Source organism: Crocodylus siamensis, chromosome 7, assembly GCF_052110815.1.
Source record: "Crocodylus siamensis isolate JL-2025a chromosome 7, ASM5211081v1, whole genome shotgun sequence".
Taxonomy (NCBI): Eukaryota; Metazoa; Chordata; order Crocodylia; family Crocodylidae; genus Crocodylus; species Crocodylus siamensis.
The window spans coordinates 24,217,963-24,233,634 of record NC_143401.1 but is presented as its reverse complement, the minus strand read 5'-3'; the positions used below and the strand labels follow the sequence as shown (position 1 = coordinate 24,233,634).

General features: G+C 51.8%; 1 protein-coding gene across 3 annotated transcripts in view; it reads left to right on the top strand.

Moving 5' to 3' along the window:
* The first annotated feature begins 8,144 nt into the window (after window positions 1-8,144).
* PDLIM1 (PDZ and LIM domain 1) overlaps window positions 8,145-15,672 on the top strand; it is a 72,071-nt gene continuing 64,543 nt past the window's right edge. Inside the window, exon 1 of one of the 3 annotated variants that reach the window (XM_090057191.1) lies at window positions 8,145-8,321. In XM_090057191.1, the coding sequence (XP_089913317.1) occupies window positions 8,226-8,321 (96 nt within the window). In that variant the 5' untranslated portion in view covers window positions 8,145-8,225. The remainder of the gene's footprint in view (window positions 8,322-15,672) is intronic. The other 2 variants (XM_090057190.1, XM_090057189.1) reach the window with 2 other exon arrangements.

Sequence of the window (15,672 nt, the reverse complement as noted above, 5' to 3'; positions counted from 1 at the left end):
CCATTTGCCACAGGTAGCCTGTCTTCCCCATAGCCTACCCAGGCCAGGCCAGGGCTGGCCCCTGCCAACAGCTGCTGCAGCAGCTCCAGACCAGCTCCCTCACTAATCCTTCCTACAAACCAGGCAGTTTGCTCCTGTGGTGCCAGGCCTGTGGTGCCTGGGTTCTGGGCATGAGGGCTCTCACCCAGCTGGAATACAGAGCTGGTGATGCCTCTCTGGAGAGGTGCCTCAGGACAGGGTCCTTGCTATATGTGGCCTGTGCCTCAAGCATGCCTGTGGTCAGAGCATAGGCAGAGGGGGAAAAATTATTTGGGGAGTGAGCGCATGCATGCATGTGTGCATATGCGTCCCTTTCCCCCTGCCCAGCTAGGTAAATCTGTGGGGGAAGAGGCAGGGGGAGGGCCATAGGGTGGTAGATTGAGGTGTGACTTCACCCCCCTGTGCAGGGCCCGTGGCTCCAGGTATACAACCCAGGGGCAGGTGGGTGAGCTGGTGTGGGCATGGGTGGCCATGGTGCCCCCCACCCCGGTCCTCCTCCCTGTGTGGGGCTTACTGGGCAAGCATGGCAAGCGCAGTCAGCCTCCATGTCCAGCTTTGGAGAAGTGATTCTGCTGCCTGCAGTGTCCCAGGGCACCAAGGCAAGGCACCTGGCCACCCAGGCAGTGGCCTCCTCCAGGGAACAGCTGGAGCTGGTTGGTTGATTCTGGGGCCATTCCTGGCTTGTTCTTCTCACTGCTGGCCACTGCCGGAGTTGCCATGGCACGTGGTGGCCTGGGCTGACCAATCCGCCAGGTGAGGCAGAGTGTGGAGAGCATACTGGGACCTGGTTCTGGAGCCCCTGCTGAGTCCTCATGCTCTCTGGGCTGTGGTGCAGGCTACAGCAACCCACCCATGTTAGAGAAAACATGCTAGAGAACTGGTCTAGCTGCTGCAGGAAGGGCATGGAGCTGCAGGCAGCCCCAGACGACCAGTTGTCATCCCTGACTTGCACCCACTGTGCCTGTGCCTTCACCTTTATGTGGCACAGCTGGCTGGGGTGCTGGTGGCCACGTTTCCATGTGTGCTCAGCCATGGCTATGTATATGTGGACATTGGCTCTCATGGCCTCAGGCAAACTGGCACTGGACCTCCACATTGCCTCAAATGGCAATAAGGTCTGTGGTTTCTTTCTTTGTCCAGTTTGGCCCCCAGGTCACTGTTTCCACCATAAGAGAGCCTGACATGGCAGCTGCTGCCAGGGGCCTCAAGGGGTCAAGCCGGAGCTCTGGATGCTGGTGTTAGTTGGCATACGCCTGCTAGCATATGGCACAGTGCATGGGAGGCAGACTCTGCCCATCAGGAGTCCTGAGGGTCACAGCTGGGGTACACAGAGCTGCAGTGCCCAGCATGTGCATGCATTGGTGGGGTACAGAGCCTATGGAGCAGGCAGATGCTAGCGCAGGCCCTGGGGGTCAAGCCAGGAGCCCAGAAGCTAGGTTCAGACAGCCAAAGATCTGTCCCTGCTACATGGCTGCAGAACCTGCCAGCCATGTGGCTCAGCATCAAGCAGGAGGCTGGCCAGGGCTCTGTGTGCTGGCACACCCTGCTAGTGTGGCTGTCCAGGTGCAGTTTGCACCCAACAGCAGCATCTACATGTGCACTACTGCACATTAGCTTAATGCAGTTTTTTAGTACTTGTATCTTATTGGTAGTAATGAAAGGGGCATTAGACTAGTCTAATGTATAGTAAAGTGTCTCATGTAGATGTGCCCAACATGAGCTTTTGTGAGCCTGAGCTCACTTCATCACAGGCTGTGGGTCCTACTACCCAGAATCCATACAAGAAGTTTGGTCTGTTTGTATGTAGAACATTACAAATAAAGCCTAGTGGATAATAATAAGAAAACCTAAGCTTCTCTCCTTAGAACACGGCTGTCCAGCCTGCAGCCTGGAGACTGCATGAAGCCTGCAAGGGAATAACTGGCAGCCCTTGGGCTCCCTCCCAGCTGCTGATACCCTCCTCAGTGGTCCAGCTGCAGCAACAGTCAAGGTCTCTAGGCTCCCCCTCCCTCCTCCAGCTTCTGCTCCCTCCCCACCCCAGGAGAACCGATAGCCTGGGGCACCCCCATGGTTTAGTACAGGGCAGTGGATGTGGGTGCCTACACAATACATAGCCTGGCAGGCCCATAGCTTCTGTTGGTGCAGCCCACACAATGTTGGACAGCCCTGCCTTAGAAAATCCCATGAAATTTCACAAATGAGAAAGAGATGACACCAGAAACGTTACATCCAGGAGATGAAGGGAACTATGAGAAATGTGACACAGGGAAAAGTGTCATAGGGCCTCTATCATGTCCTGTGGCTGACGTGACTCATATTGTGGAGGAAAATTCTAGGCTGTTTCCAAAACATGCTTCAAAACACATTCCCACACTTCTGTCTTCTCAATGACTTGTCCCAAGCAGGTTTGGATAAGCATGAAAGGGAATTCACAAGTGTTGCTCTCTTCATTGCCAAATGTTTAATCATAGAAAAGTAATGAAGACTGAATGTTTGCTACTGAGGTCATAACAGACATACAATAATGATTGTCCTAAACCCACCCAGATGGCTTGTTGCAAACAATCGCTTTTAATTTTTTTAACTAAACTATGCCATATACAGAGACTTGAACTAAGCCCAAGAGCACAGACACTGTTGCATAAGTTACTGCCCTGGTGGCTGGCCTGTCACCACAATGGTTATACTTGTGAATGCTTCTGGAGCACACTGTTAGCATACCTGGCCCTGCCCCTGGACAATAAGTTGAAAGTTTGAATAATGAAACCACATCAAGAGCACCCTTATGACTAGCTGGGACTCTATCCATATGGTTTGTGTTGACTCAAAATAATTGTTGTTAGTTTTTCTTGGTTCAGCCAAAACAAAACTCAGTGATTCACAATTGTACTCTATTCTCCTCCTTGGGGTCCTGAGACACTGCCCTAATATAATCAGTAAATCCTGATCTATTCTCTTATCTAAAAAATGTCTCACCTACTTTCCCTAATTTCTCTTCCCTTCTCTAAAACATTTTGTGGGTACAGTTTGTATGAATGATGTTTTACAGAGGAGAAGTGAAATCCCACACTCCCTGGGGCTGACAGGGGTGGTTGCTATAGGATGAACTTTAAACTTCCTTCAACTTCTGTCACTAGAAACAAAACCTTCAGAGCATGAGTTTTATTTCAGGCTTTGAGAAAAGCCAGAATCTTGCTATCAAGCACTCAGCTGATATAAATCAGAAACATTATCTTTTTTTCCACTGTGGTATCTGCTCACCAGCCAGTTATTAGTGGGCCTGAATAAATCTAAAACTTTTATGTGAGGCCTGGAGCAAATACCATGCAAAAGTCTCACCTTCCTCTTGAGTTTTTGACTGCTTTATTACCATAAACTGAATACTTACCGTACGTACTTGCTTCCTCTGGTTCCAGTTACAAGGGTTATTAAAGTGGAAGAATTCTTTTAAAAGGCATATTTTATTGGACACCAGTTATTTTATGGGGCAGTTGTAGAAATACAACGTAATTTTACAGAGTGATTAGACTCTTGGGTTGTTTATAGATGTGCTGGGGGGGTGTGGGGAGGAAGGAGCTGTTTAATTAGAGTGGCTCTAAGAACTGCTATAATTAAAAAGCCCAGAGTATCATGCATATCAGCATCCCCGCACTGAAAAATGGTGGTAGGGGTGCTTTAACTAAAGTTTGTCCCTGCTGCCATTTTTCAGAGTGGGGACACTGATACACATGGCGCTACTCCTGGATATAATGTTTCTGGTGTCATCTCTTTCTCATTTGTAATTACCGTGGTCCAGCAGACTTGATTAATCTGGAATTACAGTGTATCGGAGCAGCCTTGCTGCATGTATAGGCACCCTTGCATTCTATGATGGAAACAGTGGTGCAACACATCGGGAAACCTTATTAATATGCGACACTGCTAGCAACATGATTGAATTTGTGAAAATGTAAGCACACAGTTCAGAGGTACAAAACTAAGAAATAAAGACACCATTTCCCCAAAGATACTTTGGTTTGAGCAACAGTTCTCAAACTTTTTAGACTCAAGGCACCCCCTAGGTGCCAGCTTTTAGTTTTCACCTAGTTTTTGACTACAGGAAAACTAATTCAGCAATTTTCTCTTTACAAAGAACTCAGAAAGACCATAGCAATCAGAATGTTTTTAACACTATGGATTCCTATCTGAAATCTCTGGGTTTATCTTGTGAATCATACCTGCACCCCTAACAGTGCTAACATTGTGTGGCTTACTGTGGCACCCTTGAAAAGATCTCAAGGCACCCTGAAGAACCTCGGCACATTAGTCGAGAGTCACTGTGTTAGAGGATGCTAGTACATTTCCTGTGATTTCTTGTCAGATAAACCTTGGTAACACAAAATCTTGAGCTATCATTATTATTTACAGTATATTAGTTCATGGGAAGACTAGCCATAGTACTTTCACTTCTTGTGAGGTGAATGCAGGGGTGGATCGAAGGGGTGCAGTGGTGCTTTATTCAAACTTTAAAACCAACTGCCTGGGAGGAGCAGAAGTATTTCTATTCAGACAGCACTGTGGGAGTCAATTGACTTAATGGCTCATTATAATCTACCTGAAGCCTGCTAGTATCTCTTCATCCCATAGGTGTTAAATGACCCCCTCTCCCTTTTAATGGCCTTGATGTTCCACTATTCAAATGATCCTTTCTTCTACAATTTTGCTGTTTTGTTAGCCATTCCTGGCAATGTGTTTCTCCTGTTTCACACCCCTGCAGACTATCTTTAGCTTTAGCTAAAAACCTTAACTGGGGTATAATAACTCAGGTGTAGAAATGACTAACAGGAGGTATTAGAGGCATTACCAAGACTCTCAAGAAGATGAGATTTTCTTTTACAAATGTGAATAAGAGGTACATATAACTATAATGACTACAGGAATAATGAAACAATACCTTTGGACTATTTTGACCATTTTTGCATAGTTTCTTATGTTTTTTTTACACTTAATGTATAATCTGGTAAATCTGTGAACATTGCAAGAAAGTTAAATTTGGTTTTGCTTTGACCTTAAACTGAATGATATAATGCTGGGCCCCTTGCATATTAGTAAAGCTTCTAATTCCAGTCTAACTGGATAAAAATGTGTTGTTATATGTGATATTGCACTGCACCATCTGCACACTGCTTTTCAAAATCCTAGATCAGCCCATGGATAAGTGCAAATCCTAGGATAGGAGAGGCCATGGCAAATGCAGTGGTGTAGTTGCACCCCCTTTGATTCCTGCTCCACCAAAAGTTTAAAACCAATTGGCAGTGGCATCGGCATTTCTAGTCAGGCAGCACTGCAGGGGCAGATCCAGGATTTGGAAAAGTGGGGTGCAGGGACAGGTTCCAACCTCCTTTCCCCTTCTGTAGGGACACTCCATGTCTTGGCAGCCTTTGGAGATTTTTTGAATCCCTAGTCCATGCTGAGTGGCACAGCCCTTCCCCACCTCCTCCCCTGCTGCTACATCTTTCCCTGCTATCCTGGGCATGTGGAAGCTTCAAAGATGCTCTGCCTGCTCCAGCTGGGCTGTGTGGGGGTTAGGAACAGTAACAGCTGCAGCAGCTAGATAAGGGGATTCCCCGGGAAGGAGGCATGGGAAGAGGGCCCCCTTGCAATTGCCTCTCCTGTTGTCACTGTCCCCAGCTGAGCCTACCCCAGAAGCATTTTGGGCTTCTACTACCCCAGACTATGGGGAAAGCAGCAGCAGCAGGCAGGGAGTTTCATAGATTCATAGATGTTTGGGTCGGAAAGGACCTCAGTAGATCAAGTCTGACTGCCTGCCATGGGTAGGAAAGAGTGCTGGGGTTAGATGTTCCCAGTCACGTGCATGTCTAGCCTCCTCTAAAAGACTCCCAAGGTAGGGGAGAGCACCACTTCCCCTGGAAGCCCATTCCAGATTCTGACAACTCTTACCATAAAGAAGTTCTTCCTCATGTCTAACCTAAATCTGCTCTCCGTCAGTCTGTGGTTGTTCCTAGTTACTCCAAGGGGTGCCCTGGTAAACAGAGCATCTCCTATGCCTTGCTGCCCCCCTCCCCCCTCGCCTGATGAATTTGTAGGCATCCACAAGATCACCTCTCAGCCTTCTCTTGCGGAGGCTGAAGAGATCCAGGTCCCTCAATCTCTCCTTGTAGGGCTTTACCTGCAGGCCCCTAACCATACAAGTGGCCCTCCTCTGAATCCTCTCAAGGTTGTCCACATCCCTCTTGAAGTGTGGCGCCCAAAACAGGATGCAGTACTCCAGCTACGGATTGACCTGTGCTGCATAGAAGGGAAGCATCATGTTCCTGGACCTGTTCATTATGCACCTAATGTATGAGAAAATGCTGTTGACTTTACTGATCACTTTGTCACACTGATGACTCATGTTCATCTTGATGTCAACAATGACCCTGAGATCCCTTTCTGCTGCTGTGCTGCTGAGAAGGTCATCCCCCAGCCTTAAGTGTGTTGGTGATTCCTTCCCCCTAGGTGCAGCACCTTGCACTTGTCCTTGTTGAGCTGCATCCTATTCTGTTCCTATTCTGCCCACTTTTCCAACCTGTCCAGATCCACCTGGATTCGTTCCCTCCCCTCTAGTGTGTTAACTTTACCTCATAATTTGGTATCATCTGAGTTGGGGGGCGGGGGGGGCAGTGGAGACTTGCTTCTGAGCACAAGGGGGAAGGAGGGGGATTCTTAGGTGCTTTGGAGACTTTCAAAAAAGTCCCCAGAGGCTCCTGAGCTGGATCCAATCCAAAAAGGGGGCGGGGGGTGCAGCCACAGCCCTGTCTCTCCTCTGGATCTGCCCCTTCCCCCCTGGATCCAGCCCTGGACAGTGATTACTTTGAAGGCAAGGCTCCTGGAGTCATGGGACTTCCCCAAGTCTCCAGTGTGTTTGTGCCTCCTTCAGGAGGTCAAGGCTGCCTTGCCAGACACTGCCATCACCTACATCGACTACGATGTGTCGTGCACGAGGGGAGCCCCTGTCCCCTGGTACCCCTCAGCCCCCCGAGGCTTGTTGTAAGCTCCCTTCCTCAGCAGGGCCCATGGCACTCCCCACCATACCATCTCGGCAGGCTGAGAGATACCGAGCTTATCTGCTTCCTTACAGCCCATCACTCCCAGCTCTACACGCTCATGGGCTGCACCCTCCATCATCCTGTCCTCCTGTCCCGCCCAGACACTAAGTGGTGGGATGCCCTTGGTGAGGACAAAAGTCCCTGGTGGATGAGCCTGTATGCCTCCCTGATTCTGCAAACCACCGCTGGCAGCTCCCGCACAGAGCCATTGCCACAGGTCACAGAGCCCTGACACCTGTCCCTCCTGCAAGCAGAGGGAGATCCTGCTGCAAGCCCACATGGAGTGTGCCAGGCTGCAGCCCCTTCATTGCCTTCTCCAGACCCCCCTGCTGAGGTCCTGGCTGCACTGCTCCCCATCCACAGACCCACCAATCCTGGCACCTCCCGGCCACAGCCACACTCGCCATCTACCTGCCCAGGAGGGAGGCACTGGCTGGGGGGACCCTGGGAACCATGATGCCGTTTTCCCATCCCTGGTCTACTCATGTCTTGGGGCAGGGGTTCACTGGCAGTGTGCAGCGGCTTCTTCGACACGTTGAAGGCCAGTGGGTGCTGCCTGGTGTTCTCTACCCGGTGTCCCCCCTTGGGGCACTCATCCTGCGCCCCTGACTGTCACTCCTGTCCCTGTTTCACCTTCTCTATCTCCCAGGTGATCCGTGACTGGCCCCCTCGTCAGGGGGACTTTGGCGCACGCTCTGGCTGGCACCTCGAAGGGCCTGGGCAGGAAGGGCAGGGCCGTTTGCCCGTCCCTGGGCCGCCCCCGCGTCCGGCAGTGCCCAGCGGGTCCGGGTCGCGGCGGAGGGCGGTGGGGCAGGCCGGGCGCTGTGCTCGCTCCCGGCCCCGGGTCCTCCTCGCGTCTCCCCGGGACCCGCCCGGCCCCGTGCCTCAGTGCACGCCGGGGCCTGGTGCCCGGCGCCCCGCACCCGCGCGGCGCGTCCTGCGCGCGCCTGGCCCGGGGGAGGGCGCCGGAGCCCCCGCGGGCCAGGGCGGGGCCGGGGGCGGGCCACACCGCAGCCCCCGCCCCGGGGCGGTGCAGCCGCCGGCCGGTTCCCGCAGCCCGGGTGCCGGCCCGGCCAGTCCCGTCCCGCAGCCGCAGCCATGAGCACGCACCGCGTCGCCCTGCAGGGCCCGGGGCCGTGGGGCTTCCGCCTGGTGGGGGGCAAGGACTTCGAGCAGCCGCTCACCGTGTCCCGGGTAGGGGCTGCGAGGGCCGGGGCAGGGCGGGACGGGAGCCCACCGCCACCTGCCGCGGCTCAGCCTCGGGCTCGGCTCGTGGCGACGCTAGCGGGGGGGAGGGCGAGTCTGCAGTCCAGAAGCAGCGTGACCACGTAGCGAGGTCCCCGGGGTAATTGTTTCTGATATGTTCTCCATAGGAGGTCTATATTGAGCAGATTCTTTTTGGTATTGGGTGGTGGAACCGGAGCGTGCTCCATCCACTCCATGCATTGACCTGGTATTACAGTGCTTCCAGGACCGGTGCAAAAAAACAGGAAAAAAAAAAAGAAAAGAAAAAAAAAAAGCCGGTGCCAGAGCCCAGTGCGTGTGAGTCCGCGTGTGTGTGCCAGCCGGGGGTGTGTGCATGCAAGCCATGTGTGTCTCTGTGAGCCGCGTGCGTGCGTGTGCGAGCCGAATGCATGTCTGAGCCCTGTGAGTGTGCGTGTGTAACGGAGTGCACTGATACATGGCATCTGCTGTGTTGGCCTTCCATGTTCCTGGCACTGGATCACTTCCCATCCTGAGCAGGGTTTGCAGTTCTGAAGAGTTCATCGCCTGAAAGCGATTTAATAGAGAAGTGAAGTTATAATGGCCTAGGATGAGTAAGTCCCAGGAGGGATGTGAACTGATTAAAAGTGTGTAGTCATCTATGTTTCAGTGACTTGAATTGCAATATCAAGTCCCCCCCCCGGCTATATTGTAATATACCTTATTTTAGTAGAAGTGGGGCTTTGGGGCACTGTGCTGGTGAGGATAGATGCTTGGCCAGTATTTTCTGGGAGGTTTAAAAACCTTTGTGTTGGTGTAAGACACCAAAGGTACATCCAGGGTGATGTAATGCTGAAAGAGACAGGGTCAGAGGTGTGGGCAGGGATTGTGTGATGTAAAACCTTGAAAATGTGGCTCAGTGCCCTGGTTGAACACCTGCCACTAGGCAAAAGCACCTTTTGTTTTATCCTGTTTTTGAAACAATTGATTTTAGCATAGTGCTAATTTAAATGGCTAATCTATTGTAATTAAGATAGTATTAACATAAGGAATTTCCCCCCCACACACGCACCACCACTATGTGAATAATTACCGGATTTGGAAATGCTGTATAACAGGGCTCCCTCACCGGACTTGCAGAAAGGAGAGAAAAATAATTCTTAGGGAAGAACAGTCAGCCTCTATTTATCTTAATGAGTAGCTGAATCAAAGGCTAAGGATGATGGTTTAATTAGCAACTTTCAGGGCTTGGAAGATTCACCCAAATTTGAAGTCTCAGCCTTTTAGCCAGAAACTGCTGTTGTGGCAGACGGTGGGGAAAGAGGTGATTCTGGGTTTCAGGACTATTGGCAGCATTACACAGTACAGTGGGAAAATGTCGAGCCTGGCCTACATTCATGCAGTCACCAGGCGGTTGTGTGAAAGTAGGAGGGTTCCCAAAGGAAGTTCAGCATAGAGACAGCTCTAGGGCTCTGTATATAGGATCATCTGTTGTCTTTATAACTGTAGAGTCTGAGAGCTGCACATACACATTGATGACCTGAGGTACAACTCCCTCTGAGATAGAAAGTGTCTTTTTGGAGGTGGGGAAACTGAGGTACAAAGAGAGCTCAGCCAGGCACTTTCATTCAGCCCATGGCACCCCCTAGTGACCTGCACCCTGCCCAGCCCCTCAGCCCATGAGGGTGGGAGCCCATGTGTACATATACCCCCAAACATACCCTATTGTGCCTCGCTCTCACCTTCATGGGTAGAAGGGCCCAGCCAGCATGCAGCTTCTGGGCAGAGCTACTGCTGCCACTGCTACAGCCCCTGGGGATCTGCTCTGCTTCCCCTGCCTCCCAGTTGCTTCAGACAGCGGGTAGGGAAGTGGCAGGGGTGGGGGCCAAGCTGCAGCTGGGCAGCAGCACGGAGCCTGGGGCTGGGGGTGGCAGCAGCACGGACCTTATGCCCAGGGGGCTAGCAGCAGTGCAGAGCTTGGGTGGGCAGCGTGTGGGTGAGGGAGGGTTGGGGGGTGATGGTGGCAGCAGCAGCAGCATGCAAGGGTGCTTGTGCCTGGCATTGGTGCTGGTGCCCAGCGGGGCGCAGCTCCGGCCAGCACTGCACATTGCGGTAAGGGGTGCAGCCTCTGCCAGGCAGTCTCTATTACTGGTATTCCCCACCACCCATGAACAGCCCCCACACTCACATGGCATAGGAGGGAAGCCCCACGCACTGGAGCTGGCTGCCTTTCCTGCCACCCAGGGGAAGGCACCTGGGGCTTCCCTCCTGTGCTGCTCAACCCCAGCAGGGAAGGCAGCCAGCTCCAACACGTAAGGCTTCCCTCCCATGCCGTGTGAATGCGGGGGCTGTACGTGCATGGCAGGTAGCACTGGTGACAGAGACTGCTCAGCAGAGGCAGCGCCCCTTGCTGTGATGTGCAGTGCTGGCCAGAGCTGCGCCCTGCTGGGCACCAGCGCCTGCACCTGGCACGAGCATCCTGAGTGCCCCCGCCCACTGCTGCTGGGCCATCGGGAGAGTGCGGAGGGGGGTCCCCCCACCCCTGACCCTCACATCCCACAAACACCACATACCCACAGCGGGCCCCCATAACCCCCCACATATACATAACCCCCCAACATACCCTATGCCCTCAACACACACAGCCACATCTCCTCACAACCCCCCACACCCTTCTACCCTGCCATACACACACACACACATCCACAACACACCACACACACACAAACCCGCAATATACAAGACTAAGAATTTATTTTTAAGTTATTATGTAAACACCTTTACATACAGTACACACACACAAATCACAACAAAAATATTTTTTGTAATAAAATATGTTATAGTAGGTGTTTGACTTCTGTATGATTTGGTTTTTTTCTGGTTCTAAGATGGCAACTCCCTTCCCAAAAGGAGTGTTTCCAGGGGGAAGCGGGGAGAGACTTCTGGTGGCAAAGGTCAGGGGTTAGGGACGGGACTTCCAGTCTGAAGATGATGACCGGGGCGGGGCAACTGTCAAGGGGCAGGGCTACCCATGTGGCCCTTGACAGCTCACCAAAATTCGTTAAGCAGTCCTCCACCTGAAATAATTGCCTGCCGCATCTCAGACCCTACAGTTATAAAGACAACAGACGATCCTATATACAGCATCTACAACCTATAGCTATAGTCCTAGCCTCAGCATTGCAGTGGAAGCCTGAGGCAGAGCCAGGAACTGAATCCAGATCCCTCCATTGAGAACCTTCAGTTCTTTTCATCTCCCTCTGCTCACTGTGGGATGTTTCAGTCAAGTGTTTAACAAGGATTTCATTACCCACAAAGTAATAGCTGTAGAAGTCAAGTTTGTGTGATAGCCTCTCAGGTGGCTGGATGGCTGCTGAGCTAAAAACTATTTTGAATAATGGAGATCAATTTAATGTTACTCTTAATTGAAAAATCTGACTGGCTGATAGAAATCATAACTGACTCTGGCCTGTGACTACATTGTGCCAATATTTTAGCTTTCATGTGCCAATTCCTTTTTGAGGCCAGTAATAAAACCCTCAAAAAAGATTAAAAGATTCAATTTTTGTGAAGGTTACTATATATGTTTGGTTTTACAGGCTATTTTTAGAGGATTTTTTGAGTAACGCCTTTACATTAATGTGGTGCTTAATTCTCATATTTTGCTTTCATTGTTAGCTAAAACTCTCCCCTTGTGTTTACAGATGCTTTTGTAAATTGCTGTTGGCTGCCTTTCCACATCTCCATCATATCCCTGTCTTTTAGGAGGAAAAGAAGGCAAGCTAGGAAGTAGGTTAGAGGGCAGTTACAAGGGGAGATGTTGCAACAAAATAATTTCATTTGCTGTCCCCAAATGAAGTCACAGTGGGTAAAGTGAAGTCTAGAGTATTTTGCAAGGTGCTGATTTGTTCTCATTAGCATTACCCACTGGATTCATAGATCTGGCATTGTGCGTATTGTTTATCTATGGCAGGGGAAGCCAAGTTGTGGCATGGGCAGCCTCTGTGTGTGACATGAAGCCATAAGTGGAGGGAGAAAATCTTAAAAGACACACAGACACAGGCTGACACACACACACAGACACTGCCCAGGAGGTAAGTGTGTAGGGGGGAATGGGCACAGGGGAGGGAAGGGGCATGGGGGCAGATAGAGGCCCCCATGGTGAGGGAGTGGGTCTGGTGCAGGGGCAAGGGCAGGGGCTGGGTTGAATGGGGTGGGTCATGGGAGAGTCAGAGGCCAGGCTGCTCATCCAGGGGTGCGGGGTCTTCTGCTACTGTGCACACCCCTGGGGCAGGCCTGAGGCGCACATGTTCCCTGGATCTGTGTGCAGGGCAGAGGCGGTCTGCAGCAGCTGGCTGGGGCTCTACGCCCTGCTGCTGGTGTCCTGGCAGTTGCCCAACGCCACATGCCTCCTGTTGCTGGGCGGGGAGGGTCCTCAGTGCACCCAGCATGTGGCAGGCATGTGGAGTTGCATAGCTGCTGGGGTACTGGCAGCAGGGCACAGAGTCCCAGTCCACAGTGCACAGATCTGGGGGGCGCATGTGCCCCCCATGTCTGCCTCAGAGGTGCGCACAGTGGCATGACCTCCTGCACCCTTGGATGAGCTGCCCGGGCTCTGACCCTCCCATGACCCACCCTGGGGCCCCATTCACCCCTGCCTCTGCCCCACCCCCTTCCTCACCATGGGGGCCTTGATCTGCCCCCCCCACACCCCTTCCCTCCCTGCTTCCCCCCTACACACTTACCTGCTGTTTAGGGTTACTATAGTTCCAGGATCAAAAAAGGACACCTGTGGGGGAGGGGACGGGGAGCCAGCAGGGGAGACAGGGAGGGGTATATGATTGCAGGGCTGACAGTGATATGCTTGTGCCCTGCCTCTGCCCCTGCACTTCAAGCCCCTGCGCCTCACTCCTAAGCTCCAGCCCTGCCAGTGACCCTCACTCCTGACCCACAGCCCCCTGCCCCACAGTCCTGCCACTGCCCCTCAGTCCCGACCCTCAGCCCTGCCTCCCCCAGCGCTGCCTGTGCCCTGCACTCCTGACCTGGAGCCCCTGCCCCTCAGCCCTGTTGGTGCCCCTCGCTTCCGACCTAGAGCCCCCTGTCCTCCCAGCCCTGCTGCCTACTCAGCTACTTCCTATACACATGCACACACATACACAAACACACATTCACTCACTCTTACTTGCGGGGGTCCGCGTGCATCCTTCCCTCCCTGCTGCAGCCACCAGAGCTCACACCCAGGCTGCAGTGGGGGGCGGTGGCAGTGCACACAGACACAGATGAGCAGCCAGAGCCTGCAGGCAGCCAGGAACTCAGCCTGGCCCAGCCGTGTGTAGAGCAGCGCTAGGGTTACCATACGTCTGGGTTTTCATGGACACGTCCTCTTTTTTGGCCCCCTGTCCTTGTGTCCATGTGGGTTTTTAAAATCTGAGCAAAAGTCTGGGTTTTTGCTTTGCCTCCGCTTCTCCCAGGCATGAGCAGCTTGGATGCTTGGGGCAAGGTGACTGGGTGTCGGGGGTGACGTGCTCTGTGAGGGGCACGGGTAGGGCTGGGGCGAGGCAGGGGCTGTGGGTTGGGAGTGAGGGGCACTGGCAGGGCTGGAGCTTAGGAGTGCACCGCTGGCCCACGTTTTGGGGGGCTAGGCCCCGTTAGCCCTGGCCTTTCATGGCTTATGCATGCACCAGACTGGGGAAGGGACAGACAGCACTGTGGCAGGTAAAGGAGGGAGCAGAAAACAGAGCAGCAGATTGGTTAGGGAGCAGAAAGGAGAAGTGGAACAGAGTGGCTCTTGAGGAGGGTGTGGGGCTAATTTGTGGCAGGTCTGCCAGGAAGGTTGGCCTCCACTGATCTATGACTTGTGTATTTTCGTTTTATTTGTACTGTAATAACATCTAGTGCAGGGGTGGCCAAAATGGCAGATCCAGCTGGCAGCCAGACTCCATTTCCCACGTTGAGACTGGCCCCAGCAGCGCTGACAGGGAGCACAGTTGGGCAGGGAGTTGTTTTGTGGTGGCCAGGACTGGGATCTTGTAGTGGTGACTGCATGGCCTAGAGCTGGGGCAGAGCCATGATCCACTGCCTGCGTGCCCCTGCCTGGGTCGTGCAGGCATGGCTCCGTGCTGTCACCTCTGCAAGACCCCAGCCCTGGAGCAGCAGTGCATCCAGCTGCATGCCCTGCCAGTGTGCTGGGGCTGGTCTTCATTAAAACCCTGCCCCCCACCCCATGTCCCTGCCCTGGTGGGGTCTCTGTGGGAACTGGCTGCAGTGACATGGGCAGGGGCTGTTGGGAAGTGGAGTCTACCATAGGCCCGATCTGGCCCATGGGCTGGACTTTGCTAGCCCCAGTCTAGACATGCATCCTTTGTGCTAGGCATCAGGCAGGTAGATTTGTACCTTATAGACTAACTGAATCAGAGATGTATACTGTGAACTTTTATGAGGTGTTGTACATCTCTGATTTAGCTGATCTTTGCTGTGCCTTTCAGCAGTAGCAGGCAAAAAAGATTTTTTAAGCAGAAGCATGTTTAATTTGATAGCTTTTTAAATGTATAGTTCTGCTTCTTGCTGTTGTCAGTGCTGATGGGTACATAATAACAGGGTAGCTTTTCTGCCTTCAACTGCACTAATAATTGCAAAGTTATTCATGTGAGATTGTGGCTATGAGTGAAGCTAAAGGAAAAAAAGCCCCAAAACCATTTCATGATTTATTTGTTCTTGTATTTTACCCCCAAGGATTCAAGACATGAAAAGTTGGTATTTACTTATCTTCTTTGTTTTACTTTCACTTAAGGTTTCAGAGCACTTGGTTTCTCCCCTTGAGTTTATTAGCAATGACGATAACAAATGGTAGATTAAATGACTTTCATAAGGAAGTTTGCTGTTGAGAGCAGAAGTCTCCTGAGTTGCAGTAGAGTGCCCTGAATGCACTGATAGCAGCCAATGGCATTGAGATCTTATTTTATTTTAGATGAGAGAGATTGCAAAAGTCTATCATGTTTCCACTGTGCTTCTTACCGCTTCTTATCGTTTACTTAGATGTTTGAAACTGCTTTGGGCTCCAACATGCTATGGGGTCTTCTCAGTCCAATCATAGTCTGCTCCCAGATCTCATTAAATCACTCAAGTCATTGGTATGATGTTTGGAATGGAGCAGGGAGGAGTTCTCAACACCTCTTCACGATACTTTCATGCTGAATTCAACTTCCTTTTAAAAAAAATCTCCAAAAATGTTTTAAGTTAAGGCAATTGTTTCAAGTTCTTTTAACATAAAAAACAAACTACCTTGCATGGACATACTAGGAAGCAAATTCAGATCAGTTTGTTCATGCAGATAGGGCTTGCT